The sequence below is a fragment of the Eubalaena glacialis genome, chromosome 3, assembly GCF_028564815.1.
Source record: "Eubalaena glacialis isolate mEubGla1 chromosome 3, mEubGla1.1.hap2.+ XY, whole genome shotgun sequence".
In the NCBI taxonomy this organism is placed as follows: Eukaryota; Metazoa; Chordata; class Mammalia; order Artiodactyla; family Balaenidae; genus Eubalaena; species Eubalaena glacialis.
This window is the reverse complement of record NC_083718.1, coordinates 183368830-183395696: the sequence shown is the minus strand read 5'-3', so window position 1 is coordinate 183395696 and position 26867 is coordinate 183368830. Positions and strand designations below refer to the sequence as shown.

Here is a 26867-nt window from a genome sequence, read left to right as displayed (position 1 = left end):
ATATGAATAGAGGAAGGGTGAAATATTGGGACCACCATTACGATCAACCCCAAAGACCATCTAGTCCAGGGGTCAGCAAACTTCTTCTGTAAAGGGCCAGATGGTAAATATTTTAGGCTTTGCAGGACATACAGCCTCTGCCACACTTATCTGACCAGCTGTTGTAGAGCAAAGGCAGCCATAGACATATGTAAATGAATGGGCGTGACAGGCATGCTCTGCTCCAATAAAATTTTATTTATAAAAATGGGCAGTGGTCCATATTTGGCCTGCAGACAGTAGTTTGCCAACCCCTGATCTAGTCCATTCTCCTTATTTTACAGAGATGGACAATGTCATTCAGAGGCTAGGTGACTGTTTCAACGTCACACAGCTAGTTGGTGGAAGAATCAAGACAAAAGCTCAGGCCTTCTGGCCCTAGCTCACTGCTTTTTCTCTTACACTCAGCAAATAATAACAAATAAGTCTAACTACCATTTACTGAGCACCTACTATGTGCTAAACACTGTGCTAAAAGCTTTCCATCATTATCTCATTCTTACAACTCTAAGAGGTAGATACTAGTATTAACCTCATTTTCTATACGAAGCAGTGTCTAGAAAGAACTAGAGCTGAGATTCTATCTAGATCTAGAGTCTGAGCTCTTAACCACGATGCTCTACTACTTCCCTACTAGCTACTAAGCTAAGCATCATTTTTCTGTGTTTTGAAGAAAGTTTCGTGAACCTTTGTCCCGCCCCCAAAGGTAGTGGAAATGACTCCTGCGTTAGTCCTGTCCCCCATCAGCTGCAGTTTCCCTTCCCCTCATTTCAGATCAAGATCAACAGTTCTCAGGAAACTCAGCAGTATTTGCTGCAAGAAAAGTTACAGCAGCATCTGGCAGAGAAGGAGAAGCTGACCGAGGAAAGGCTACAGCAAGAGGAGAAGCTGAAAGCCAGAGTCAAGCGGCTAATGGAAGAGAAATCGGTAATGTGGTCCCCGTCCTTCTCTTTACTACTGGAAACTGATGAAATGGGCTTTCCTATGAGAAACAGAGGGTGCGTACTTAGATGGAGAGATCTCAGCAACTCCTTGTTGGGAACTAAATTAATTAAAGAGGGTGAATGATGTAGGAGGAATTAACATAAAGCTTGAGTCCTAAACCTCAGAGATCAAATTGAAGATCAACTTGAAGAGGCAAGGTTATTGAAATGTCTAGAAATGGTACTTTGTTTATATACTGCAGCTGATTTTATTGATACAAATCCCAGCCGTTACTGCAGGTCCTGGTTTGTGTCTAAGTGTGTGCAAGACCAACCAATAGTATTTCAGTCTTCTGCTTTCTCTTCATACATATCAGGGGAAACACATGGCCAAAACTGCTACTTACTTTTCCAGAAACCAGCCAATTAGAGGACACTTTACAGCAGCGCCTCTCAACTCAAAGGTGTCCACAGATCACATGGGGATGTTGTTAAAATGCAGATTCTGACTCAGCAGGTCTGGGGGGGGCCTGGGATTCTGCATTTCTGACCAGCTCCCAGCTGGTACTGATGGCACAGCTCTGCAGACGACATTTTCAGCCACAAAGTCTTACAGGAAGGTTTTCCCCAAGTTGGCCGATAAGAACCACCTGGACGCTGGTGAAAAATACAGGTTCTTGGGCCCCACCCCAGACCCACTGAATCAGAATCTCAGGAGAAAGCCAGGAAACTGCAGATAATGGGCTGATTCTCATCCTTGTCCTTGAGTTGGCCCTTTCTGATATTCAGGGACCCGCCATGAACTTAACTACCTCGGTCGCCATCATCCTAGATCAGTGGCTCATGACTTTGGCTGCACTTTTGTCACCTAAGAGATTAAAAACTACTAATGCCTTGTACCCCTCCCCCCACCCCACCCCCAGGTTCTGACCTAACTGGGGTGAGGGTGTGGCTCAGGCACTGGGATTGGTAAGCTCTCCCTGGTGGTTCCAATGTGCAGCCACAGTGGAGAACCTCTGCGTGCTGCCCCTCCTCCAGCCACCTCAAGACAGCAGCACCAGATCCGCTGGACCCCAACTCTCCCCCAGCACCTCCTTTCTTCCCCTGAGAAGGGCTGGACCTGCCGTTTCCTCCATCTTCACCAGGGGAAGCTTGGTGACTTCCTGCTTGGACCGCCCTTCTCTGTCACACACCCTCACTCTCCAGACCTCTCCAAGAGCCAAAGACCTCTGCCTGTTCCCTTTCATCCTCTAGCTCGTGCCCCACTACCTCTTCTCCTGTTTGCCTCTTTCTCTGCCTTTCTGCCTTTTGTGAAATAAAAGATTAAAAAGGAAGAACCACCTGACCAAAATCACCTGTGAGCCACATAAAGATACTATTAACAACAGCCTTAAATCAAGGCAGCTCCCTCCAGGAGGGCAATTAGACATAGAAAAAGCCAGTGCCATTCCACAGAGAGGGACATAAAACCAGAAAGAACCTAGAAATCTTCAAAATCTTCACCAGACCCTCCACCTGTTTCCTCCCTCCTCTCTGATTAACTTCTCCCTTGCCAAATGTCTTATTTTAGTTTTAACTTCGGTTTGACTTGTTCCCACTGTGGATGTACAGTATTGCAGCCCCAACATGTTCAACATCACCTTGGGCACCGGCCTGGGCCTCCCAGACGCCCATTTGTAACATCGATTCCAGCAGATACAGGGTTTCAAGAGCTGACATCAACCCCCCTTTAATCACAACAAACCTCAGAGCGCACACTAGCCCATGCAGAGGGGGACGCGATGCCAGGGACCCACCAAGACAGAGCGCCGCTGCTCATGTCCACTGTTGTCCCGTCGAGGGTCATCCTTCCCCAGACACGCACATTGATCAGCTTGACCCCAGGGACTCATCCGAAAGTACTGTTCCAGATTCGAGTGCCAGGTGCCCCGATTTTAAATGAACCTCCCTCATACCACATGACACCATCACCCCCACCCTTTCTAAAAATACGTTTGTCAGAATTCATTAATTAAACTCGTCACGAGTCCTAGCTTGTCTGAGGACTCTGTTTCAATGGTAAGAAATTCTAGGTTCCGTTACGGAGCTAACGTTCTTTTTTTTATTATGATCTGTTAGCAGCAGTCCTCTGATTTGTGCACACACTAATGGTTTAAATCAGGGATCAGCAAACTTTTTCCATGAAGAGCCAGATAGTATCTATTTGCAGTTTTGCGGGTCGTATGGTCTCTGTTGTGGCTTCTCAGCTCTGTTGTTGCAGTGCAGAGGCGGTCATAGGCAACCTACGATGAGCATGGAGGGATGCCAATAAAACTTTATTTACAAAAAAGCAGGCAGCGGGCCAGATTTGGCCCAGATGCCATAGCTTGCCAACTCCTGGCTCTAGGGTCAAAGGGACCAGGGTTCAAACTCCTGTTGATGTGATTTACTAGTAAACTGAACAGATTCCTTAATCTCTCTAAGCCTGTTTCCTCCTTTGCAAAGTCGAAATGACAGAAGAAGTGATCTTTACTCGTGAATAGTTATCATGTGACAAGTATTTCATGTTCATCATCTCATCTGCTCCTCACATCAACCCAATGCAGGAAGCACTATTACTGTCCCCATTGTACAGATAGGGAAACTGAGGCTTCTAAAGCTTCTCACTTGCCCAAGACTATACATCTAGGAAGGATCAACCGCAGGCTCTAATTTGGGCCTGCCGACTCCAGACCCCGTATTCTTAGCCCCTAGGTATACTGCCCACAGTTTTCTGTAGGGTTGTTGTGAGAAGTGAAAGAGTTAATCCGTGCAGTGCCTGGCACAGAGTCCAGATTCCTACTATGGTAACCATGTCTATTAAACAACAGTCATGACTTTCAGGCTTTGGAGGAAACCATTTCTCACGAGAAAAGCAGAGCGAAGGAAGCATTAGAAGAAGAACAGAACAAAGTCCAAGAGCTGGAGAATCGCTTAACCCGCCAGAAGGAGGTACGCAGCTCGGGGAGATAGTTGGCTCCAGCCCAAATTCGGCTTGGGGGCCAAATGGAAGAAGTTTAGAACCACAGATGATGGGGAGAAGCGCGTGGCGGAGTTTCCTAGAGTGATTTGTCCTTGGGAGGGCTCAGCTAGTCTGGGAAGAAGCAAGGGGGACTCTAGGAGAGAACCCTAGAGCTGTAGCCTTCACAATTAGTTGGAAAAATTGTAAACAGCGTAAAATACAGCCTTAGATAGGGGACAAGTTGGGATTGGTGACATGAGCATTTTCTGCGCAGAGATTGTATCCCAAATCACAAAAATGGAGGAATTACAGAATCGTGGGACTTCAGGGCTGCGTGTATCCTCCAACAACATCCTAAAATCATCCAGCCTTCAGCTCCACCACCAAGGAATTTTCTGCAGCCCAGGGCAGTCCATCCCAGTGTTGATGCCTTGGGCTGGCAGAACATTCTTCCTTTAGGTTGAACTGACTCAGACTTTCTCCCAGAAGGGTTTCTATCCTCCACCCGCCCCCCGGGCTCCTGCAAGACCCGTCTATTGAATACTTTCTCTTCCACAGAATAACCTTTTATAGGTGCTTGAAAATAGAGGCACCTGCTCCTCTCCAGACCCAAATGCCATTCACAGTCCTGGAGCATGGCCTTGTTCCACTCCTCTGAGCTGCTCTGTGCTCCAGAAGTCACAGATGGGCAGCTCACTGGCTGAAAAGGGCCTGCAGACATGTTATGTTTGGTCCTAGAGTGTTTTATCTTTTTGTTTGTTTGTTTGTTTTGTTTTTTTTGGTTTTTTTTGTTTGTTTTGTTTTGTTTTGTTTTGTTTTGTTTTGTTTTAAACATCTTTATTGAAGTATAATTGCTTTACAATGGTGTGTTAGCTTCTGCTTTATAACAAAGTGAATCAGTTATACGTATACATATGTTCCCATATCTCTTCCCTCTTGCATCTCCCTCCCTCCCACCCTCCCTATCCCACCCCTCTAGATGGTCACAAAGTACCGAGCTGATCTCCCTGTGCTATGCGGTTGCTTCCCACTAGCTATCTATTTTACATTTGGTAGTGTATATATGTCCATGACACTCTCTCACCCTGTCACATCTCACCCCTCCCCCTCCCCATATCCTCAAGTCCATTCTCTAGTAGGTCTGTGTCTTTATTCCCATCTTGCCACTAGGTTCTTCATGACCTTTTTTTTTTTCCCTTAGATTCCATATATATGTGTTAGCATACTGTATTTCTTTTTCTCTTTCTGACTTACTTCACTCTGTATGACAGACTCTAACTCCATCCACCTCATTACAAACACCTCCATTTCATTTCTTTTTATGGCTGAGTAATATTCCATTGTATATATGTGCCACATCTTCTTTATCCATTCATCCGATGATGGACACCTAGGTTGCTTCCATGTCCTGGCTATTGTAAACAGAGCTGCAATGAATATTTTGGTACATGACTCTTTCTGAATTATGGTTTTCTCAGGGTATATGCCCAGTAGTGGGATTGCTGGGTCATATGGTAGTTCTATTTTTAGTTTTTTAAGGAACCTCCATACTGTTCTCCATAGTGGCTGTTATCAATTTACATTCCCACCAACAGTGCAAGAGGGTTCCCTTTTCTCCACACCCTCTCCAGCATTTATTGTTTCTAGATTTTTTGATGATGGCCATTCTGACCAGTGTGAGATGATACCTCATTGTAGTTTTGATTTGCATTTCTCTAATGATTAATGATGTTGAGCATTCTTTCATGTGTCTGTTGGCAATCTGTATATCTTCTTTGGAGAAATGTCTATTTAGGTCTTCTGCCCATTTTTGGATTGGGTTGTTTGTTTTTTTGTTATTGAGCTGCATGAGCTGCTTGTAAATCTTGGAGATTAATCCTTTGTCAGTTGCTTCATTTGCAAATACTTTCTCCCATTCTGAGGGTTGTCTTTTGGTCTTGTTTATGGTTTCCTTTGCTGTGCAAAAGCTTTTAAGTTTCATTAGGTCCCATTTGTTTATTTGTGTTTTTATTTCCATTTCTCTAGGACCTGGGTCAAAAAGGATCTTGCTGTGATTTATGTCATAGAGTGTTCTGCCTATGTTTTCCTCTAAGAGTTTGATAGTGTCTGGCCTTACACTTAGGTCTTTAATCCATTTTGAGTTTATTTTTGTGTATGGTGTCAGGGAGTGTTCTAATTTCATACTTTTACATGTACCTGTCCAATTTTTGCAGCACCACTTATTGAAGAGGCTGTCTTTTCTCCACTGTATATGCTTGCCTCCTTTATCAAAGATAAGGTGACCATATGTGCGTGGGCTTATCTCTGGGCTTTCTATCCTGTTCCATTGATCTATATTTCTGTTTTTGTGCCAGTACCAAACTGCCTTGATTACTGTAGCTTTGTAATATAGTCTGAAGTCAGGGAGCCTGATTCCTCCAGCTCCATTTTTCGTTCTCAAGATTGCTTTGGCTATTCGGGGTCTTTTGTGTTTCCATACAAATTGTGAAATTTTTTGTTCTAGTTCTGTGAAAAATGCCATTGGTAGTTTGATAGGGATTGCATTGAATCTGTAGATTGCTTTGGGTAGCAGAGTCATTTTCACAATGTTGATTCTTCCAATCCAAGAACATGGTATATCTCTCCATCTATTTGTATCATCTTTAATTTCTTTCATCAGTGTCCTATAATTTTCTGCATACAGGTCTTTTGTCTCCTTAGGTAGGTTTATTCCTAGATATTTTATTCTTTTTGTTGCAATGGTAAACGGGAGTGTTTTCTTAATTTCACTTTCAGATTTTTCATCATTAGTATACAGGAATGCAAGAGATTTCTGTGCATTAATTTTGTATCCTGCTACTTTACCAAATTCATTGATTAGCTCTAGTAGTTTTCTGGTAGCATCTTTTGGATTCTCTATGTATAGTATCATGTCATCTGCAAACAGTGACAGCTTTACTTCTTCTTTTCCGATTTGGATTCCTTTTATTTCTTTTTCGTCTCTGATTGCTGTGGCTAACACTTCCAAAACTATGTTGAATAATAGTGGTGAGAGTGGGCAACCTTGTCTTGTTCCTGATCTTAGTGGAAATGGTTTCAGTTTTTCACCATTGAGGACAATGTTGGCTGTGGGTTTGTCATATACAGCCTTTATTATGTTGAGGAAAGTTCCCTCTATGCCTACTTTCTGCAGGACTTTTATCATAAATGGGTGTTGAATTTTGTCGAAAGCTTTCTCTGCATCTATTGAGATGATCATATGGTTTTTCTCCTTCAATTTGTTAATATGATGTATCACGTTGATTGATTTGCGTATATTGAAGAATCCTTGCATTCCTGGAATAAACCCCACTTGATCATGGTGTATAATCCTTTTAATGTGCTGTTGGATTCTGTTTGCTAGTATTTTGTTGAGGATTTTTGCATCTATGTTCATCAGTGATATTGGCCTGTAGTTTTCTTTCTTTGTGACATCTTTGTCTGGTTTTGGTATCAGGGTGATGGTGGCCTCGTAGAATGAGTTGGGGAGTGTTCCTCCCTCTGCAATATTTTGGCAGAGTTTGAGAAGGATGGGTGTTAGCTCTTCTCTAAATGTTTGATAGAATTCGCCTGTGAAGCCATCTGGTCCTGGGCTTTTGTGTGTTGGAAGATTTTTAATCACAGTTTCAATTTCAGTGCTTGTGATTGGTCTGTTCATATTTTCTATTTCTTCCTGGTTCAGTCTCGGCAGGTTGTGCATTTCTAAGAATCTGTCCATTTCTTCCAGGTTGTCCATTTTATTGGCATAGAGTTGCTTGTAGTAATCTCTCATGATTGTTTGTATTTCTGCAGTGTCAGTGGTTACTTCTCCTTTTTCATTTCTAATTCTATTAATTTGAGTCTTCTCCCTTTTTCTCTTGATGAGTCTGGCTAATGGTTTATCAATTTTGTTTATCTTCTCAAAGAACCAGCTTTTAGTTTCATTGATTTTTGCTATTGTTTCCTTCATTTCTTTTTCATTTATTTCTGATCTGATCTTTATGATTTCTTTCCTTCTGCTAGCTTTGGGGTTTTTTTGTTCTTCTTTCTCTAATTGCTTTAGGTGCAAGGTTAGGTTGTTTATTCGAGATGTTTCCTGTTTCTTGATGTAGGCTTGTATTGCTATAAACGTCCCTCTTAGAACTGCTTTTGCTGCATCCCATAGGTTTTGGATCGTCGTGTCTCCATTGTCATTTGTTTCTAGGTATTTTTTGATTTCCCCTTTGATTTCTTCAGTGATCACTTCGTTATTAAGTAGTGTATTGTGTAGCCTCCATGTGTTTGTATTTTTTACAGGTCTTTTCCTGTAATTGACATCTAGTCTCATAGCGTTGTGGTCGGAAAAGATACTTGATACGATTTCAATTTTTTTAAATTTACCAAGGCTTGATTTGTGACCCAAGATATGATCTATCCTGGAGAATGTTCCATGAGCACTTGAGAAAAATGTGTATTCTGTTGTTTTTGGGTGGAATGTCCTATAAATATCAATTAAGTCCATCTTGTTTAATGTATCATTTAAAGCTTGTATTTCCTTATTTATTTTCATTTTGGATGATCTGTCCATTGGTGAAAGTGGGGTGTTAAAGTCCCCTACTATGATTGTGTTGCTGTCGATTTCCCCTTTTATGGCTGTTAGTATTTGCCTTATGTATTGAGGTGCTCCTATGTTGGGTGCATAAATATTTACAATTGTTATACCTTCCTCTTGGATCGACCCCTTGATCATTATATAGTGTCCTTCTTTGTCTCTTGTAATAGTCTTTATTTTAAAGTCTATTTTGTCTGATATGAGAATTGCTACTCCAGCTTTCTTTTGATTTCCATTTGCATGGAATATCTTTTTCCATCCCCTCACTTTCAGTCTGTATGTGTCTCTAGGTCTAAAGTGGGTCTCTTGTAGACAGCATATATATGGGTCTTGTTTTTGTATCCATTCAGCCAGTCTGTGTCTTTTGGTGGGAGCATTTAATCCATTTACACTTAAGGTAATTATCGATATGTATGTTCCTATTCCCATTTTCTTAAATGTTTTGGGTTTGTTATTGTAGGTGTTTTCCTTCTCTTGTGTTTCTTGCCTAGAGAAGTTCCTTTAGCATTTGTTGTAAAGCTGGTTTGGTGGTGCTGAACTCTCTCAGCTTTTGCTTGTCTGTAAAGGTTTTAATTTCTCCATCAAATCTGAATGAGATCCTTGCTGGGTAGAGTAATCTTGGTTGTAGGTTTTTCTCCTTCATCACTTTAAGTATATCCTGCCACTCCCTTCTGGCTTGCAGAGTTTCTGCTGAAAGATCAGCTGTTAACCTTATGGGGATGCCCTTGTGTGTTATTTGTTGTTTTTCCCTTGCTGCTTTTAATATGTTTTCTTTATATTTAATTTTTGATAGTTTGATTAATATGTGTCTTGGTGTGTTTCTCTTTGGATTTATCCTGTATGGGACTCTCTGTGCTTCCAGGACTTGATTAACTATTTCCTTTCCCATATTAGGGAAGTTTTCAACTATAATCTCTTCAAATATTTTCTCAGTCCCTTTCTTTTTCTCTTCTTCTTCTGGGACCCCTCTAATTCGAATGTTGGTGCGTTTAATGTTGTCCCAGAGGTCTCTGAGACTGTCCTCAGTTCTTTTCATTCTTTTTTCTTTATTCTGCTCTGCAGTAGTTATTTCCACCATTTTATCTTCCAGGCCACTTATCCGTTCTTCTGCCTCAGTTATTCTGCTATTGATCCCATCTAGAGTATTTTTAATTTCATTTATTGTGCTTTTCATCGTTGCTTGGTTCCTCTTTAGTTCTTCTACGTCCTTGTTAAATGTTTCTTGCATTTTGTCTATTCTATTTCCAAGATTTTGGATCATCCTTACTATCATTATTCTGAATTCTTTTTCAGGTAGACTACCTATTTCCTCTTCATTTGTTAGGTCTGGTGTGTTTTGACCCTGCTCCTTCATCTGCTGTGTGTTTTTCTGTCTTCTCATTTTGCTTATCTTACTGTGTTTGGGGTCTCCTTTTCACAGGCTGCAGGTTCGTAGTTCCCGTTGTTTTTGGTATCTGTCTCCAGTGGCTAAGGTTGGTTCAGTGGGTTGTGTAGGCTTCCTGGTGGAGGGAACTAGTGCCTGTGTTCTGGTGGATGAGGCTGGATGTTGTCTTTCTGGTGGGCTCGTCCACGTCTGGTGGTGTGTTTTGGGGTGTCTGTGGCCTTATTATGATTTTAGGCAGCCTCTCTGTTAATGGATGGGGCTGTGTTCCTGTCTTGCTAGTTGTTTGGCATAGGGTGTCCAGCACTGTAGCTTGCTGGTCGTTGAGTGAAGCTGGGTCTTGATGGTGAGATGGAGATCTCTGAGAGATTTTCGCCGTTTGGTATTACGTGGAGCTGGGAGGTCTCTTGTGGACCAGTGTCCTGAAGTTGGCTCTCCCACCTCAGAGGCACAGCCCTGATGCCTGGCTGGAGCACCAAGAGCCTTTCATCCACACGGCTCAGACCAAGTACGTGGGGATTTTCTTGCCTTTTGGGAGGTCTGACGTCTTCTGCCAGCGTTCAGTAGGTGTTCTGTAGGAGCAGTTCCACGTGTAGATGTATTTCTCATGTATCTGTGGGGAGGAAGGTGATCTCCGCGTCTTACTCTTCCGCCATCTTGCCCCTCCCTTGAGTGTTTTATCTTGAATTCATAAAATATACTGAAAAATCCAGATTTCCATCCTCTCTTGAAAAGTTGGGAAATCTGGCCCTCCTTTCCACTTGGCAAAAACGGGCCGGAGTGGAACCAAGTAGCAGAAGTTTGCCACAGTCCTCGCCATTCCCTATTGCATTACACACAACCCACTTCACTTTGGGTAACTGTCGAGCCCCTGTAGGCATCTGAGTTTGCAACCCATCATCTGTTTTCTTCCTAAAGTCTTTGTAGCCAAAACTGGACACAGTTCTCCAGCATTTAGTGGCCTAGAGCAGGACTCTTCTCTCCCTTGTTGAAGATGTTGTACCTCTATTGATGTGTCCAAAATGGCTTTTGGAAAAGCCCTATTACAGTATTCACTCATACTTACCTCGTGGTCACCCTCAGATCCCTGAGTCTTTTTTACAAAATGTTTTCATTAGCGCTTCAGTCCTGGGGCAGCACAGAGGAGTGAGGAGTGCAGGCTTTGCAGCCTGGCTGGGCTACTTACTGGCTCAATACCTACCTTCTTTAAAAGATGGCTGTGAAGATTAGAGATAATGTACACTAAAGTGTTTGACCCAGAATCATCACTCAAAGAATGGTAGCTATTAATACTATCAATCACTGTACTTCCACTTCTGTTTAGGCACTTGCCTCCTACCAATCGCCCACTGCATCCCTACTCCTCAGAGTGAAACCCTGGCCCACCCACCAGTGAGGGAGAAATAAGGAGCCTGGTGGGCAGAGCCCATGTCATTTGATCCGATCCAGAGAGGGAAAGTGTTTATGCGTTGGGTCTCGCTCAGGTCTCCAGCGCAGCTGTGCTCTACAGGCCTGTGTAAACAGTGTCAGTACCTGGTCCTGAGTTATTTCTCCAGGGGTGGCGAGGAGGAGGAAGGTGCCACAAGGGTTCACAGCGGCCAACAAAGATGGGGAAGCCCCTCGATTTTAGAGATCTCGAGGTCACGGGGCACTTCAGGAGGGAGATTTAAGGAAAGCCTGGTGGTGGACAGCCCCGTGGCAGGCAGGAGCTGTGGCCGGGTCACCCAGGCCCAGGACAGCGCCAGCCCACTTCTCCCGGCAGGACCTCTCCGTGGCTTCTTGTCAGGGAACCTGAGATTAAAATCCCAGACACAGACTTTGATCAACTTCAAACAGTCATTTGATTTTTCTTTCTATTAGACCTTCCTCCACACTGTCAGATGAATCTTTTTTTTTTTTTTTTTTTTTTTTTTTTTTTGGCTGCATTGGGTCTTCATTGTTGCACACGGGCTTTTCTCTCTAGTTGCGGCGAGCGGGGGCTACTCTTTGTTGCGGTGCACGGGCTTCTCACTGCGGTGGCTTCTCTTGTTGCGGAGCACGGGCTCTAGGCACGTGGGCTTCAGTAGTTGCAGTACACGGGCTCAGTAGCTGTGGCTCGCGGGCTCTAGAGCGCAGACTCAGTAGTTGCAGCGCGTGAGCTTAGTTGCTCCGCGGCATGTGGGATCTTCCCAGACCAGGGATCGAACCCGTGTCCCCTGCATTGGCAGGGGGATTCTTAACCACTGCGCCACCAGGGAAGCCCCTGTCAGATGAATCTTTAAGGGCGACAGAATCACTAGGTCATAATGCGGGTTCGGAGGTAACGTTAAAGGTTAATTCCCATGACCTGCCCAGGAGCGTGGGAGCAAAGTGGCCGAGGGGGACGGGACCTGGGTGTGAGTCGTACGAGGACAGCCTTCCCTGTAGTGCGTAGCGCCCGTCTCGGCTGCAGAGGAGCTGCCGGGAGCAAAGTCCCGCGTGTAGACGTGAGATCAGGCGCGGTGAAGCAGGAAAATGTCTTAACCCGAAACCCTCCTCAGACGTTCGGCTGCCTCACGTCTCATGGGAGACGCCAGGCTCCCGTGATGTTACTGCTTTTCTGTTTCGTTGAGGGCTGGTATTGGACCAGCTGAGTGCTGGCGTTTTTAAAACTGCTTTTCACTGCAAAATATATAAAAATGTGTAGTATTTCCTCCATATTATGGATCAGATATTTTTGCAGGCTAATCTCGGACCCTAACCACCAGCTATAATGGAAACCGTGTTCCAAATTCCAGACATCTGCCAAGCTGGTGTTTAAAACACAACCCGTTTGAGAGTTGAGGTGCCCTTTCTTTCTTTCTTTTTTTTTTTTTTTAATATAATGATGATGAATATGAGGTGCCCTTTCTTTCTTGCAGTGACTAGAAACAGGGGCCTTACCGGCAACTTCTAGCCTTCTGCAATTTGCATAAACCATTTAACTGAACGGCTTATCAGCAAGCTGCTTCCCAGATGAAATTCCCTGACTGCGGGCACTAAATACCAATCACAGCCCTCGCATCCTCTCAGAGCTTCCCTTGTGAGCTTTGCCCCCACCCCTCCTAGAGACTGTTATGTGTGGCTCATTAATTCAATACACTGCCCTCCTCCAGAAACCTGATTGTCTTTCAGAGATTTATTTCAACAATGGGAAATTCCATTATTAATGAGATTCTTCTTCTTCTTATCACAGAGGCTGCCTGGCACAATGATAAGAGCTCAGACTCTGAAATAAGACAGGCTTGGTCGCCTCTGCTCGCTTGCTCCCTGCCAGGGCCTCCACCCACAGGCAACGTGAGGGGTTCAATCCTGGCCTCACCACTAACAAACTTCATGGTCCCCGCACCCTCACCAACTTTCCGTTCTTTAGTTTCCTCATCTGTTAAATGCAGACACTAACTTCTCTGATGAGGTTGCTGTGAGAGTGACGTGGGTGAGAAGCGCTGGCCTTGGGCCCTGGCACGGAAGCTTTGGGCCCTGACACGGAAGACCAACCCCCAACGTTTGAGCTACTGTCATTATAATTAGTATCATCGTTATTAGCAATTTTCCCCCTAAATGTGCAGGCAACCAAAAAGACTGGTCATTGATTTTCAGATTTTGGAGAGCAGCATTGCCCATGAGAAAAGAAAAGCAAAGGAAGCCTTAGAGACAGAAAAGAGAAAAGTGCGAGATCTGGAGAACCACTTAACCCAGCAGAAGGAGGTATGAGGAGCAGAGAGAGAGAAATTGGGCGGTGGCAGCCAAAAGCCCTTTGGAAGGAGCTCCAGAACCAGATGTGAGGCTGTGTTTCCGTGCCCTGATGTAGAGCAGGTGGTAAAGCGGGCAGGTGGGGAGCAGTGCCTCCGTTCAGAGTGGCCGATATCACATCATAGGACTCACCAGCTGTATGACCCTAGGGCAGATCACCTAACCTCCTGTGCGTCAGTTTCCTCATCTGTAACATGGGGAGGGATACAGTCCCTGCCTCGTGGGATTAAATGAGTTAGTGTATATTAAGTACTTAGAACTGCACTCACACACGGAGGGCCGTCTCCAAAAGCACTGCTGGCCAACTACCTAGGGAAGGGAGATGCACTCCAGGGGAGACCCCCTGGGTTGGAGTCTGGGTCAGTCCCTCAGCCAGCATCCTCCTCCTCGTCGTCAAAAGGTATTTATGATGCACCCAGCGTGGGCACAGTAGGAAAACACCCTCTTGGCTGCAGCCTCCTAGTTTCATAGACTCCAAAGTAGGCCCTCCCTGGGCCGATGGACAGACAGAGACCCAAACATTGCAGAGTAAGATAGAGTAGACGATACACACCCAGCTCACACGGTGGTCACATCAAATAAGCGCCAGGGGTCAGTGCCTTCTGGAACAGACGAGAAGTACACCCTCAAGGGCAGGGTGATGTGGGAGGGGGAAGGGGTGTCCAAGTGCCAGGTCCAGGCTGAGCCAGTGACATCCACTGCCACCAGCCTGGGGACTGGGCTTACCAGCCTCACCTGCCCGGAGCCGCCATGAAAGGCAGGCCCCAAGGCTTAGAGGAGGGATGAACGCCCGAGTCGTGCCCTGAAAGTCAAAGAAGGGCTCTCCGGAGCCAGGAGGCCAGGTGGCCGTGCCCTCAGTGACCTGTGATGGCATCTCCAGGAGCCGGACCCTAGGGACAGAGGGGGCACACACAGACATGTGCCGGCCCTCGTGGAACTTCCAGAAACAAAGCTGGTGACTCAATGAATTGTTTAATTCAGTTTTATTCATCCATGTGCCAGACCTTACTGGGTGTCAGGGATGCTGCAGAGCACTAGACGGGCCACGGCCATGCCCCCCACTCTAGGGCGGAGGACAGACAACCATGTAGACAAACACAGGTGACTCCAGAGCCACAGGCTGTGGGGCAGACAAAACCAGGGTGGGTTAGAGAGTGGCCCGCCGGCGGGGAGGGCCTCTCCAAGGAGGTGGCCTTGAGTAAGAACTGGAGGGCAGAGGGAACACCATGGGAACATCTGTGGGAAGAGAATGCCACTAGGTCAGGGGTCCCAAGTGCAAAGGAGGGGGACCTGAGTTAGCCAGAGGGACGGGGGCAGGATGGGAAGAATGAAATCAAGCTGGAACAAGATGGAAGCCAAATGAGGGGTCAGAGGAAGAAAGCCGGAAGGAGACACAGAGTAGGTGAAGCGAGGCATGGCAGCAGAGCTGGGTGGGCTAAAAGTGTCGATTCTGGTCCCAATTCCAGCTCTGCCCTAACATGCTGTGTGACTCTGGGCAAGCCCCTTGCCCTCTCTGTGCCCTCATCTCTAATGTGGGTGTAGTGACAGAGGTTTGTTTCGAGGAGTCCGTGCATTCATTGTGAAGCACGTCCCCAGGTGAGGTCAGAGTCCCGGTCGGGTGGGGAGGATGGAGTGCATGGCAGGACATAGGGGCTGGACAGTCAAGCAAAGACTTTGGGAGTGAGACTGTGCCAGCCCCTGCAGGGAAGTGAGGTCAAAGTCCACACAGGGCGAGGGAGCTCCGACACAGAGCGAGCCTTGTTAAGGGGTAGAACCCAAACTGTGGTCACAGCTGTCCCTGATACAGATGGGCCAGGGGTGGGGTTTTAGAGTGTGGGCTCCTGCCGAGCAGGGTGGCAGACTCTGTGTCAGTCTACGTTTGAATACACAAGCATGTCTCCTGCCTCCAGGTAGGGTGGGGTTTGAATCAGGAGGACAGCTCAGGCAAGGTCCAGAAGCCAGGTGGCAGGATGGCTAGGGCAGGGCACTGGCATCTGATCTGGCACCACCACTTCCTGATGGTGTGACCTTGACGCATTACTCATCCTCTCACCGCCTCACTTACAGCCTCCGTGTCCTTACCTGCTAAATGGGGCGCAGACGCCACCTGGGGGCTCGCGTTCGGCGCACGGTGCAGGCGCTCGTGTTGCAGAATTTAGAGAGTGGGCAGTATCATCATCATCATTTTCATTTGTAATTTGCCAAGCGGCGCAGAATAAGAGAAGGGAGGGCGCTTTCCCACAGGGCATGTGGCCTCTTACGTCAGGCAGGACGCAGACTGGCAGGGTGGGGTCTGGACAGTCTTAGGCAGACTTGGCAGTGGGAAAATGCCAAGCCCATGCAGGGAGGAGAGTCAGAGCCCAGGTGGGGCGGGGAGGCCCGTGTGCAGAGCAGGGCAGTGGGATGGAGGCCCAGGACGCAATGCTAGAACAGCAAGGCTGTCGGGAAGATCGTCTTTTCCCCAGGGCCACCCACCCCCAAAGTATAGCAATGTCAGTAGTTTTTCTTTTTACCCAATAATGCATGTTCACTAAAGAAAATTTAGAAGATACAGACCAGTGAAAAGAAGAAAATATAAATTACCATAATCTCAATTCCCCCCAAATAGCCATTATTTATATTTTGGTACATAGCTTTCCAGTCTTTTGTTTATGCATATATAAATTATTTATTTCATTAAAATGTTATTCTTGTGAACTTTATATTTGTACGGGAGGCATAACTACAAGAGTTTCAACAACTGCAAATAGAGTTTCTCGATCCTACTCTGGCTATTTCCCTCCTGGGGCTTGTGTAGGTGAGGCTGGGCTCCAATCCCCTCCCCATCACCGTGTCTGTGGGGTACATGTTCTCAGTCCCAAACTGTCCTGGGCCTCAATTTCTGGACGCAAGCCTTTGTAGGCTGGAGAGAGACCGCCAGTGTCCTTTGAAGCCACAGGCGTCAGGCCTGCTGGCACAGGAGATGTCTCCCCCCAGCCCCTCCCGCCCCCAACCCCTGCGCTTTGCCTCTCCTGCCCCACCTCCCAAGAAGCCAGGTACTTCCCAACAAGGGACCACACTGGTGCCATCACCTGTCCGTTTAGTAGTTTAGTTCGCGGCTCAGCGCCAAATGCCTTGACCTGAACACTCACCAGCCTGTCACTTCCTGAACACCAGCCCAGAAATCCTGAAAGATGAATAACTCTCTCTTTTAAGGACACAACTAACCAAGACGTGACTTGCGGGTTCTCACCGTGCTGGGCACGCCACCCTTCTCACCTCTCTCTCCAGCGAGCATCCTGTCCCTTGAGCTCTCGCTCCCAAACCCTGACTCACTGGTGTCAACGATTACTAATCCTGGCTTCCCCTTGCCGTGTCACTTCCCTTCCTTTCTCGTGCACACACCCTCACACCGCTTGTTGTTGACTTCCAGATTTCAGAGAGCAGCATCGCCTACGAGAAACACAAAGCGAAGGAGGCCATAGAGAAGGAAAAGAAAAAGGTGCAAGATCTGGAGAACCGCATAACCAAGCAGAAGGAGGTATGAGTCTCAAAGAGGAAAAGACATGGAGGAGCCGGCACGGCCGAGCACCAGGCTCTGGGGGCAGGCGGTCTGGGTTCAGATCCTACCTCTGCCGCCCCCTGGCTGTGGGACATTAGGCAGGAGTTGCCACCTCTGTGCCTTGGTGTCCCCACTTATGAAATACAGATGATCCAATAGATCAACCTCATGGAGTTGTGAGGCTTGATTGCATACACAGAGACAAGCACCTGGCACTCAGTGAATGCTGCCTGTTTTATTATTGTTGTTGTTGTTGTTATTGTTATTATTATTATTATTATCTCAGAGCCAGGAAGTGGAGGGGCAGACTCTGAACCCAGGACTACCTGACTCCAGGACTTCTCATCATCACCCCTCCTCTCTCTATCCTTGAGCTTGGTGTGGGCTCAGCTGCCCGGGGTCACAGAGGGGGCGGCAGGATATAGATGCCTGAATGTCTGATCACCTTGGTGCTATTTCTCCACCAGAATCTGTCATCATCGCTATCATCACCTTCATAATCAAACCACGTTTACGATTATTACTGGGAGTAGGAGATGCAGTAGAAGCAGAAGTTGTTGCACAGGACCCTGTCTTAGGCACCTCCAAGCTGGAGGACTGAATTCACCCCTCCTGGGTCCCAACAGTACAAGACACACATACACACACACACACACGCAAGCCAATATCTCAAAAGTCAAGGCACATGATAAACACAAAACCTGACAATAGTGGGTTAAATTTAAATACAGGTAAATACAATTTCAAAGGATTTTCAAGACCAGATGGGGCTGGGACTTCCCCGGTGGTCCAATGGTTAAGAATCTGCCTTCCGATGCAGGGAACGAGGGTTCAATCCCTGGTCGGGGAACTAAGATCCCACATGCCGCAGGGCAACTAGGCCAGCACGCGCTAGAGCCCACGCGCCACAACTAGAGAGGAGCTCGCACGCCGTCACAAAGAGCCCTCTCACTGCAACGAAAGATCCCGCATGCCACAACAAAGATCCGATGCAGCCAAATAAATAAATAAGTAGACCAGATGGGACTAAACAGATCTTTAAGTCTATTCACATCGATCTTAGATCATTTTCTTCAAAGAAAGGTTCCCAAACATTAGCATACGTAGAATCACTGGGGGGTTATTTTTTTCTTCTTCTTCTTTTTCTTTCTATTTTATTTTTCTTTATTTGGCTGCGCCGCACAGCATGCGGGATCTTAGTTCCCCAACCAGGGATCAAACCCATGCTCCTTGCAGTGGAAGCGTGGAGTCTTAACCACCAGACCGCCAGGGAAGTCCCCTGGGGGGTTTGTTTTAAATGCCAATCCCGGGGCTTTGCCCCCAGAAATTCTGATCCACTGTCTGTAGGGTGGACTCAGAAATCTGCATTTTTAACAAGCAGCCCAAGTGGAGCTGGTGCTCTTGGAACAAGGCTACTCCAGGAAGACTAGTGCCAGTAAAGCACATCTGGATTACATATCAGTCCCGGGCACCACTTTAAGAGGGGCCTTGACCAATTGGAGCGTCTCCAGAGGAAGCAGAGCAGAGCTGGGTGAAGTGATGCAAGACTTGTCAGCTCTGGGCTGATGCACCTGTGCAGGACTCCCCGTGGCAGGCGGACGCTGCAGGCCGAGAGAGAGCCCAAGAGGGGCCATCTCTACACACAGCCTTGTTTCCCCAGTGATTCACCGTGGCTCTTCCACACAGTACTTCAATTAGGGGTAGGAGAAAAGGAGACATTAGAATTTTAAAGTAGATTATTCAGGGCAGAAAATGGATTAGGAATGAGACTAATGCAAAAAAAAAAAAAAGTGTGTATTATGAAATCAATGAATGGGTCACAGTTTTTATTCCAGCAGTTACAGTGAAAGGTTGTGTAGTTCACAAGCAAAACTGGACCAAGTGCTCCTGGAAATGAGACCATTCTGGGTGCTGGACCCAGAGAGCACGTCTCCTCAGGATCATCACAGAGGAGACTCTATAATGCAACCAACAGCGTGTCAATGACAACCTTAGATAAAACAACGGTGACACCAGAGGCCAAGGTCTCGCAACAACCTTCAAGGCAGGCTGGTGGTATCACACCAGACGAGGAGAAACGGGACTCTGCCCCCGGGGACTCCCCATCTACCAGGAAAGACCAAAGAAGTACAAGGTCAAAGACCCACTCAGAGGTAGAGTTGCTTATTTGCATGCTGTTTTACTTGTACACAGGGAAGAGCATTCGAAAGACTGATTTCATCTACACCGGTAAAAACAGGATTTATGTGAGAAAAAGAGGAGAGAGGGGAGAAGAAAAATTAATTCAGACCCGCTGGAACACTGAACTTGAGTAAGCTGCTGAGTAGCTGGCAAGGAGCAAAGATGCCAGGCAGCGTGTTCTGGCCCATCAACGAAGCCATCTCAGTTTGTTGTGGATTCTCTGGGACAGCTGGAGTGTCGCTGCTCTGTGGTGTGCCTGCCACTGACCCCAGGGAGCGCCTCCTTCAGGCAGGTCTGCACACTGTCTGCAATGGGATTTCTCAACGGTGACGACCACGTCAGGATCCCAAATAAGAACAGAGAGAGTTCAGTGATGGTACCGAGAGAATGAAGCTTCTCCCAGATGAGGCTCGCAGGCATCACATGATGAGAATCATGTTTTGTTTTGTTTCCGAAAAAAAAAAAAAATCAGTTTCCTTTCCCAAGTGTAAGAGGAGCACCTGTTTGCTCTAGAAATTCTGAAAAATATGGAAAATCACTCATGATTCCACTGAGCAGAGTTACCACTAGTGACATTTTGATGTGATTCCTTCCGGACCAGCTATATGTTGAGCGACAAATATCGATTTGTTACAAAGTGATTTACACTGTTATACTGTGCACGCTGTGTATTGACTTAATATATTACAAGTATGTCCACATGTCATTGAACTTTCTTCTACAACCTGCCAGTAAAGGATGACCTGGGTTTGCACTGTGTTGGGTGAACCCCGATTCGTTTACCCTCGGGCACTGGGCTGTATCTCACTTTCACTGAAGTAAAAAATGCTTAGCTGAACAGCCCTTCGCACCGGGCTTTGTGCGCGTGTGTAGTTATATCCTTAAGATACATCTCCAAAAGTGGAATCACTGGGTCACAGGATATGAGCATTTTCAGGCTAATGATACATGTTCCCAAATGACCCTCCAGAAAGGTCATACCAGTTTTCACTGTCCCCAACAGAGTCTGGGAATGCCCAGCACTGCACCTCAAGAATATATTTTAGATTGGATTAAATAATGTTCATGAAAAGGCTACATGCAGTATGATTCCAACTAGATGACATTCTGGAAAAGGCAAAACTATGGCGACAGTAAAAAGATCAGGGATTGGTTAGGGGGGTGGTGATGAACAGATGGAATACGTAGGGTTTTTAGGGCAGTAAAACTATTCTGTATGATACTATAATGGTGGACACATGTCATTGTACATTTGTCCAAACCCACAGAATGTGCAATACCAAGCGTGAACCCTAACGTAAACTATGGACTTTGGGTGATCATGATGTGTGGAGGCAGGTTCATCAGTGTAAGAAATGTACCAGTCCGGTGGGGATGTTGACAGTGGAGGGGTCTGTGCATGTGATGGGGGCAGGAGTTCCATGGAAACTCTGTACTTTCTGCTCAGTTTTACTGTGAACCTAAAACTGCTCTAAAAAATGAAGTCAAATAAATAAATAAAGTCCGTCCAGCCCCAGCACAGTGCCTGTCACGAAGCCCACATTCCACAGTGTTGGAGCATGGACCCAAGGAGGAGAGTAGAATTTTGACAAAGATTGGAAGAATGGGTCCCGGGAGGAGGGAGAAGGTGTTGAGGACACGGCGACCAGAGTCCAATCTTGCCGGGGCCCCACAGGAGGAGGGGAGGTCATCCCAGGGCCGAAGCCACAGAGGAAGATGGAGGAGTGTCCTGAAGGCAGGTCCTGTGACGAAGGGGTGAAGGAACTTGGCACATTCATCCTGGAAAATAGATTTAGGGAGAGACATGACAGCCCTCCTCAAATATTTAAAGGGCTGTCTCGTAAAAGAGAAATAAAACTTGTTCAATGAGCTCCAGGTGACAGAACTGAGCTCAGAGACCAGAAATCTCAAGTAGACAGATCTCAGCTGCATATAAAAAAAGAGTTCTGTAATCATTGGAACCTTCCAGAGGAAGCATGGACTTTGGACTTTAAAAGGATCAACAGAACAATACCAGAACAGAGGTCACCTCTCTGAAAACAGGGGAGGGGGAGGCTAGGGTAAATATTTATACCTGAATTTCTGTTAATTTGATGTTTGCTGTTTGTCTAGGAAATAGATTTAAAAATGCAAAAAGAAGACATTTTAAATAATAAATTAAATGATGCACTGGCCATGGTAGAAAAGACTCAGAAAACAAAGACGGCTGAAAGTCTAAAAGCAGAGAGCCTCACCATGAAATTAAGTGAAACATTAGCTGAACTGGAAACTGCCAAGACGAAAATGGTAAGTCAGTGCCTTCTGGGGACGGGAGAATTTTCCCTTCAATGCAAGATCACAATGCCATGAGGATGCGTGGTTTAGACCAGGGGTTCTCAGCCTCTGCACTGTTGATGTTCTGGGTGGGGTAACTCTTTCTCATGTCCTGTGCATTATAGGATGTGTAGCAGCATCCCTGGTCTGTACCCACGAGATGCCAGTGGCACCCTCCCCCCAGTTGTGACAACCAAAAATGTCTTCCAACTTTGCCAGATGTCTCTGGCAGGGTAAAATCACCCTCTGCTGAGAAGCATTAGTTTAGTATAAAAAGTAAACAGAAGCTATGATGACGCCCTCTGTCCAGGGTCTTCTAAGATGTTGTAATTCCTGGTCCTCACAGGATCAGGCTGAAGCCCTGAGCAGCCCCAGAATTTAGGGATCAGTGACTATTCCTCAGACGTTAAGATAATGTTTTTCAATTTTATCTCAGCATTCAAGGCCCTCCACCAGCAGGGCTCAATATTGCACTCGCCTGTGTTTCATACATTGACCAGATAGGTCTGTGGACAAGGAGGTGATGAGGACTGACCTGGCAGAAGTGCGCAGAGTGAACCTGAGTGGGACTGGACTTGGAGACACCAGCTCAGGGCGTGGCACGTCGTTGCTGTAGTACTGAATCATAGGACCTGGACACTCGGGGCAGCAGAGGAGGGGAAGGAAGGAGCCGCTCTGGCGAGAGTGACCAGAGAAATGGCAGGACTCGACAACTGATTGACAGGACAGGAGTACTGAGGAGAGGGAGGAGCTAAAGGAGGCGGGCGAGCTTGGAGCCAGGGCACCGGGCGGGCTGATGGCACACGGTGGAGATGCTGGAAAGATGGGGGTCGGGGTTTGTGGGGGGGGGGTCTCTGGTGGGAGAGGGGCTGTCTTCTGGAGAAGGTGAAGAATTCAGACTGAGGCGAGGGTGGAGTACCAAGTTCAAAAGTTGCCCAAACTTTTGGCGGGGCAAAAAAATAGATTTGGGGCAGGAAGCAAGACATGGGAACAAAATTTGGAAGATAGCCTTGGTGGAGTGATTGTTGAGAGAGCGGGCGCGGGTGAGCGTCTCAGGCAGAGACTTTACGCATCTGGAGAAGATCAGAGGCTCAACGTGTTAAGGGAATCAGGAGGAGGAGGAGGACATCATCCAGGTAGCAGGAGAATGACGTCATCCCGAGAGGGGAGGAAGGGGGAGGCGGTCACAGGTAAGGTTCTGACTCACCATCAGGGGACCGCTGATTATTTTTGTTTTTAAGAACTACAAATTCATTCACTTTTCTCTTATAAAATTGTTCACTCGTTAATTCAACCAATACTTACTGAGCATCTGGGTCTAGATGCTGTGGCAGGGATCTAGACACTGATGCTGTGGGCATATTGGTAAATAAGAAAGGGTAAGTTTCTGCTCTCATGGAGCTTACATTCCAGTGGGAGCGAGAAATAAAGACATGAGATCATTCAGATGGTGATAAGTGCCTCAGGGGAAATAAAACAGGATGATGTCTCCTTCAGATAGGCAGTCAGGGAGGGCCTCTCTGAGGAGGTGACATTGGAGCTGAGGCCTGTCACATGAGGAGTCAGCCATGCGAGGAGCTGGGGGAGGATTGTACAGTGCAGAGGGAACAGCACGTGCAAAGGTCCTGGGGTGGGGCGGACCTTGGTGCTGGTGGGTGCAGGGGGCCCATGTTGTTATTGTTGCTATCGTCCTCTTATCCAGCTCCCAAGATCATGTTAACCACGTCTGTTTTCCCAGATCATGATGGAGGAGCGGATGCAGCTGCAACAGCACACAGTAAGGGCCCTCCAAGAAGAACAGGAATCACAGAAGCACGGATTTGAAAAACAGATCATGGAATACAAGGAGCAAATCAAACAGCACTCCCAGACGATTGTGAGTCTTGAAGAAAGAGTCCAGAAAGTGACCGAACACCATAAAAAAATAGAAGGAGAGATTGCAACGTTGAAGGACAATGACCCAGGTTGGTCCAAAGAGACGCCGAGGAAATCTTAGTGTTCAGGGCAGGTTCTGATGACCCTGTGAGTCCCCCTAGGCCGATGCACAAGAAAAGTCTGCGCCTCATTTAAAAGCTCCTCTATTGTCTGGAGGCCTTTTCTTCTTGTTACACAGCAAGGTTAGGCACCCTCAAGGCCCAGGTTCAACAGAAGTAACAGCAATGAGCAGGGACAGCCTTTGTGCCAAGCTAGTCAGCCAGCGAGGGGCACAGGCTGCCGGGGCTGTTAGGGGTGTCAGAGCAGTGCAACGGGAATCATCTTTTCCACATGGAAACACCCCATGCAGGGGCCTTTCAAAGGCATCTCTCTGCCATCAGCAATTTGCGACTTTGTCTAATGCACCTTCATAACCAGCTGGGGTTATTTTTTTTAAAAAAAAAAAAAAAAAAGAGGCTAAAGAAAGAACTCAAGAGTTGTGAGCACTTTTTCGCCCTGAATGACCAAGGTGATGCGTAAAACTAAAGACAGTGAGGTCTTGGAAGAGAGTTCTGGAAGTAGAGGCCTCGGGCCAGGGTTTCTCATCCTCGGCACTGGTATTGCCATTTGGGCTGGAGAGCTCTTGGTTGGGGGCTGTCCTGTGCACTTAGGGTGCTGAGCAGCATCCCCGGCCTCTGCCCACTGGAGGCCAGTAGCACCCACCCCCACCCCAGTGCGACAACCAAAAAGTCTCCAGACATGGCCAAACGTCCCCTTCAGGGTAAACTCCCCACTGGTTGAGAACCCTGGTCCTAGTCTCAAGCCAGTTGACAAGCTGTCGGGGCTCACCTCATGGATTCATTCACTCAACATGCATAACTGATCATCTATTATGTGCCAAGCTCATTCTAGGCAATGGGGGTTCAGCAATGGACAGGCCAGGCAGCTAGCCAAATCACTGCCCTGACAGGGGACCCAGGATGGACAGGGCACCCCGGCATGGGCACGGCGGGGGGACTCAGTCTCCCAGCCCAAGTCCAGGTCGGAGGGGGGATGTTTCAGCCGGGACCCGAGAGCGACTACATCTTTGTCACCCCGCTCTTAGAGCCATGCGTGCCATCAAGCAGATACTCCCTAAGCATCTGTCGAACGAATAAATGAGTGGGTGAACTGAGGGTGAGGGCAGAAACTGGCAGGCAGTGGGCTGAGGAGTAAGTGGGAGGTGAGGACAGGACGAGACTCTCGTCTGAGCGGAGAGCAGGAAATAGGGCAGGAGGTGCGACCCAGGGGTTAAGGCTCCACCTCTCACCGCTTAGCTGAGTGGTCACCGGCAGGTCCCGCCCCTCCTGCGCCCATCTCCTCGTCTGTCAATGGAGTCAGTGTTCCCTGCCTTAGAGAGCAGCTGGGAAGATTTCATGAGCTCATACGTGGTGCGGCGGGAGGCGGCAGCCTGTGACACAGAACACACGTTGGTTCCCATTAGGTGGAGAGGGCTGGGGGCATAAGGAAGCTTTGTAAGTTGAGAAAGACATAGGTGTGTTGATAAGCAAAGGGGAAGGAAGACATCCGTCGTGTGAGGACTGTGGTGACACTGGTCTGTCCCTCTGATTCAGCCCAGGAGAGGGAAACACAGCAAGACACTGTGGCAGCACCTCCGGTGGAGAGCACCACCAAAGACACAGTGTGTGAACACCTGATGTGAGTACCCGACCGGACCCCTGCTTCTGGCCACGTTGTCAGAGTCTGCAAAAAGGAGTTGAGTCGGGGCAGTTCTTGCTGCTATTTGAGTTTTTCGATCCCTTTAGTTTAGTTTCTCGAGCATGTTCAAATTCCAACTCAACACTCTCCAGGTGTGTGGCCCCGGGCAGGTCACGTCACCTCCTGTGCCTCGGCTTCCCTGCTTGTGAGATGAGGTACATGAATGCCAGCTAATGCTATGATTGGCTACTTTTCCCAAGTACTTGCTCGAGGCAAGTGCATTCCTGGGTATTATAAGCAGGTTTCAAACAGTGGAGACCACTTGGTGGAGTGGGTCCTGGAGATGGTTAAAAGTTAAAAGGTTGGACTAAACGACCTTGAAGGTCCCTCCCAACCCAAAAGTCCATACCTGGAGCCGCAAAGAGCTGACAGTTTCCAGAGAACCATGGATGGGAAAGATCCTGAAAGCCACTGACAAGCAGTGTACAAACCAGTAGGCAGGAATGTGATGCAGAGAAAGGATTCAGAAAGTTTCTCGAAAAAGACAAGCCACCAGCCTGAGCCCTGCACCACATACCAGTTACCAAAGTCTAATGTCACAGGAGTTTTACCCCAAGAAGGCAAAGATACTCAGATACTCAGCCTCCATGTTCTGAAAAGTTCCTAACTGACTGCTCCTGGTAGAAAGAACTCTCTCTAAAGACAGCAGTAGCCACGACCTGGAGAAGAATCAGCATCACGTTACTCTTCTCTGGTCCACTTCCTTAGCTGTGGACACCCTTGAGGCAGAGTTTCATCCTCAAGTTGGAAGAGTTATAGCCAAGGAGTAGATAGACAGATAGACAGACAGACACACACACAGCATGCATCTCTCAGGGCTGGGGTGTCTCACCCCTGCTCATAACTCCCCTCAAGGCACCTCTCCCGCTGTCACGCTGGGCCCCTTCCCATGGAACACTGCTTCCCTGTCAGCTACCCTGATCGTCATGGTGCCAAAGACGTCCTGCCCTCTGGGGCATGGGGCCAAAGAGCTGCCCTCATCCCACCCTCCCTGTGTCCTCCTTGATTTTCTGGGCCCCGGGGCCCACACTTCTGCAAAGGGTCCCATGAGCACCACTCACTCATGTGGCACCACGTCTCTCCATCAGGAATTAAAAGAAGCTGGTGAGAGAATGGAAGCCATACCGTCCTCTTCTCTCTCCTCTTCCTCGTCCTCAAAGAATCCCTGAACCCACACAAAAATAGTCTTCCTTCCTCTTTGCACCAAAGATCGAAAGTCCACAAGAGCATTGGTTCACGCTGACAGACGCTTGAGCAGCGAGAGGTTTCATCATCATATTAGTTGTATCTCAACCTCAGAGTGAACCCAGCCGGGATCCTTTGTTCTGTCTCCATGTATTTCTTTGTAATGAAGGTGGGTCAAAATGGATTTTTGTTTTGAGAATTTTTAAAGAGTGTGCTTATTGCCCTTGCTGGTACTGGCATCGCACGGACCATCACTGATTGGGCATCACTTTGCCTTTGTACTTGGCCCCTTCCAGGCACTCAAGACACCACGG

The 26867-nt window shown here is 47.3% G+C and overlaps 1 protein-coding gene across 1 annotated transcript in view; it reads left to right on the top strand.

Moving 5' to 3' along the window:
• Positions 1-26867, top strand: part of FHAD1 (forkhead associated phosphopeptide binding domain 1) — a 146212-nt gene that overhangs the window by 95772 nt on the left and 23573 nt on the right. The window contains exons 16-22 of the mRNA XM_061184091.1: positions 814-966; positions 3825-3932; positions 13509-13616; positions 17074-17181; positions 21496-21669; positions 23435-23660; positions 25224-25308. Coding sequence (XP_061040074.1) covers positions 814-966; positions 3825-3932; positions 13509-13616; positions 17074-17181; positions 21496-21669; positions 23435-23660; positions 25224-25308 — 962 coding nt within the window. The remainder of the gene's footprint in view (positions 1-813; positions 967-3824; positions 3933-13508; positions 13617-17073; positions 17182-21495; positions 21670-23434; positions 23661-25223; positions 25309-26867) is intronic.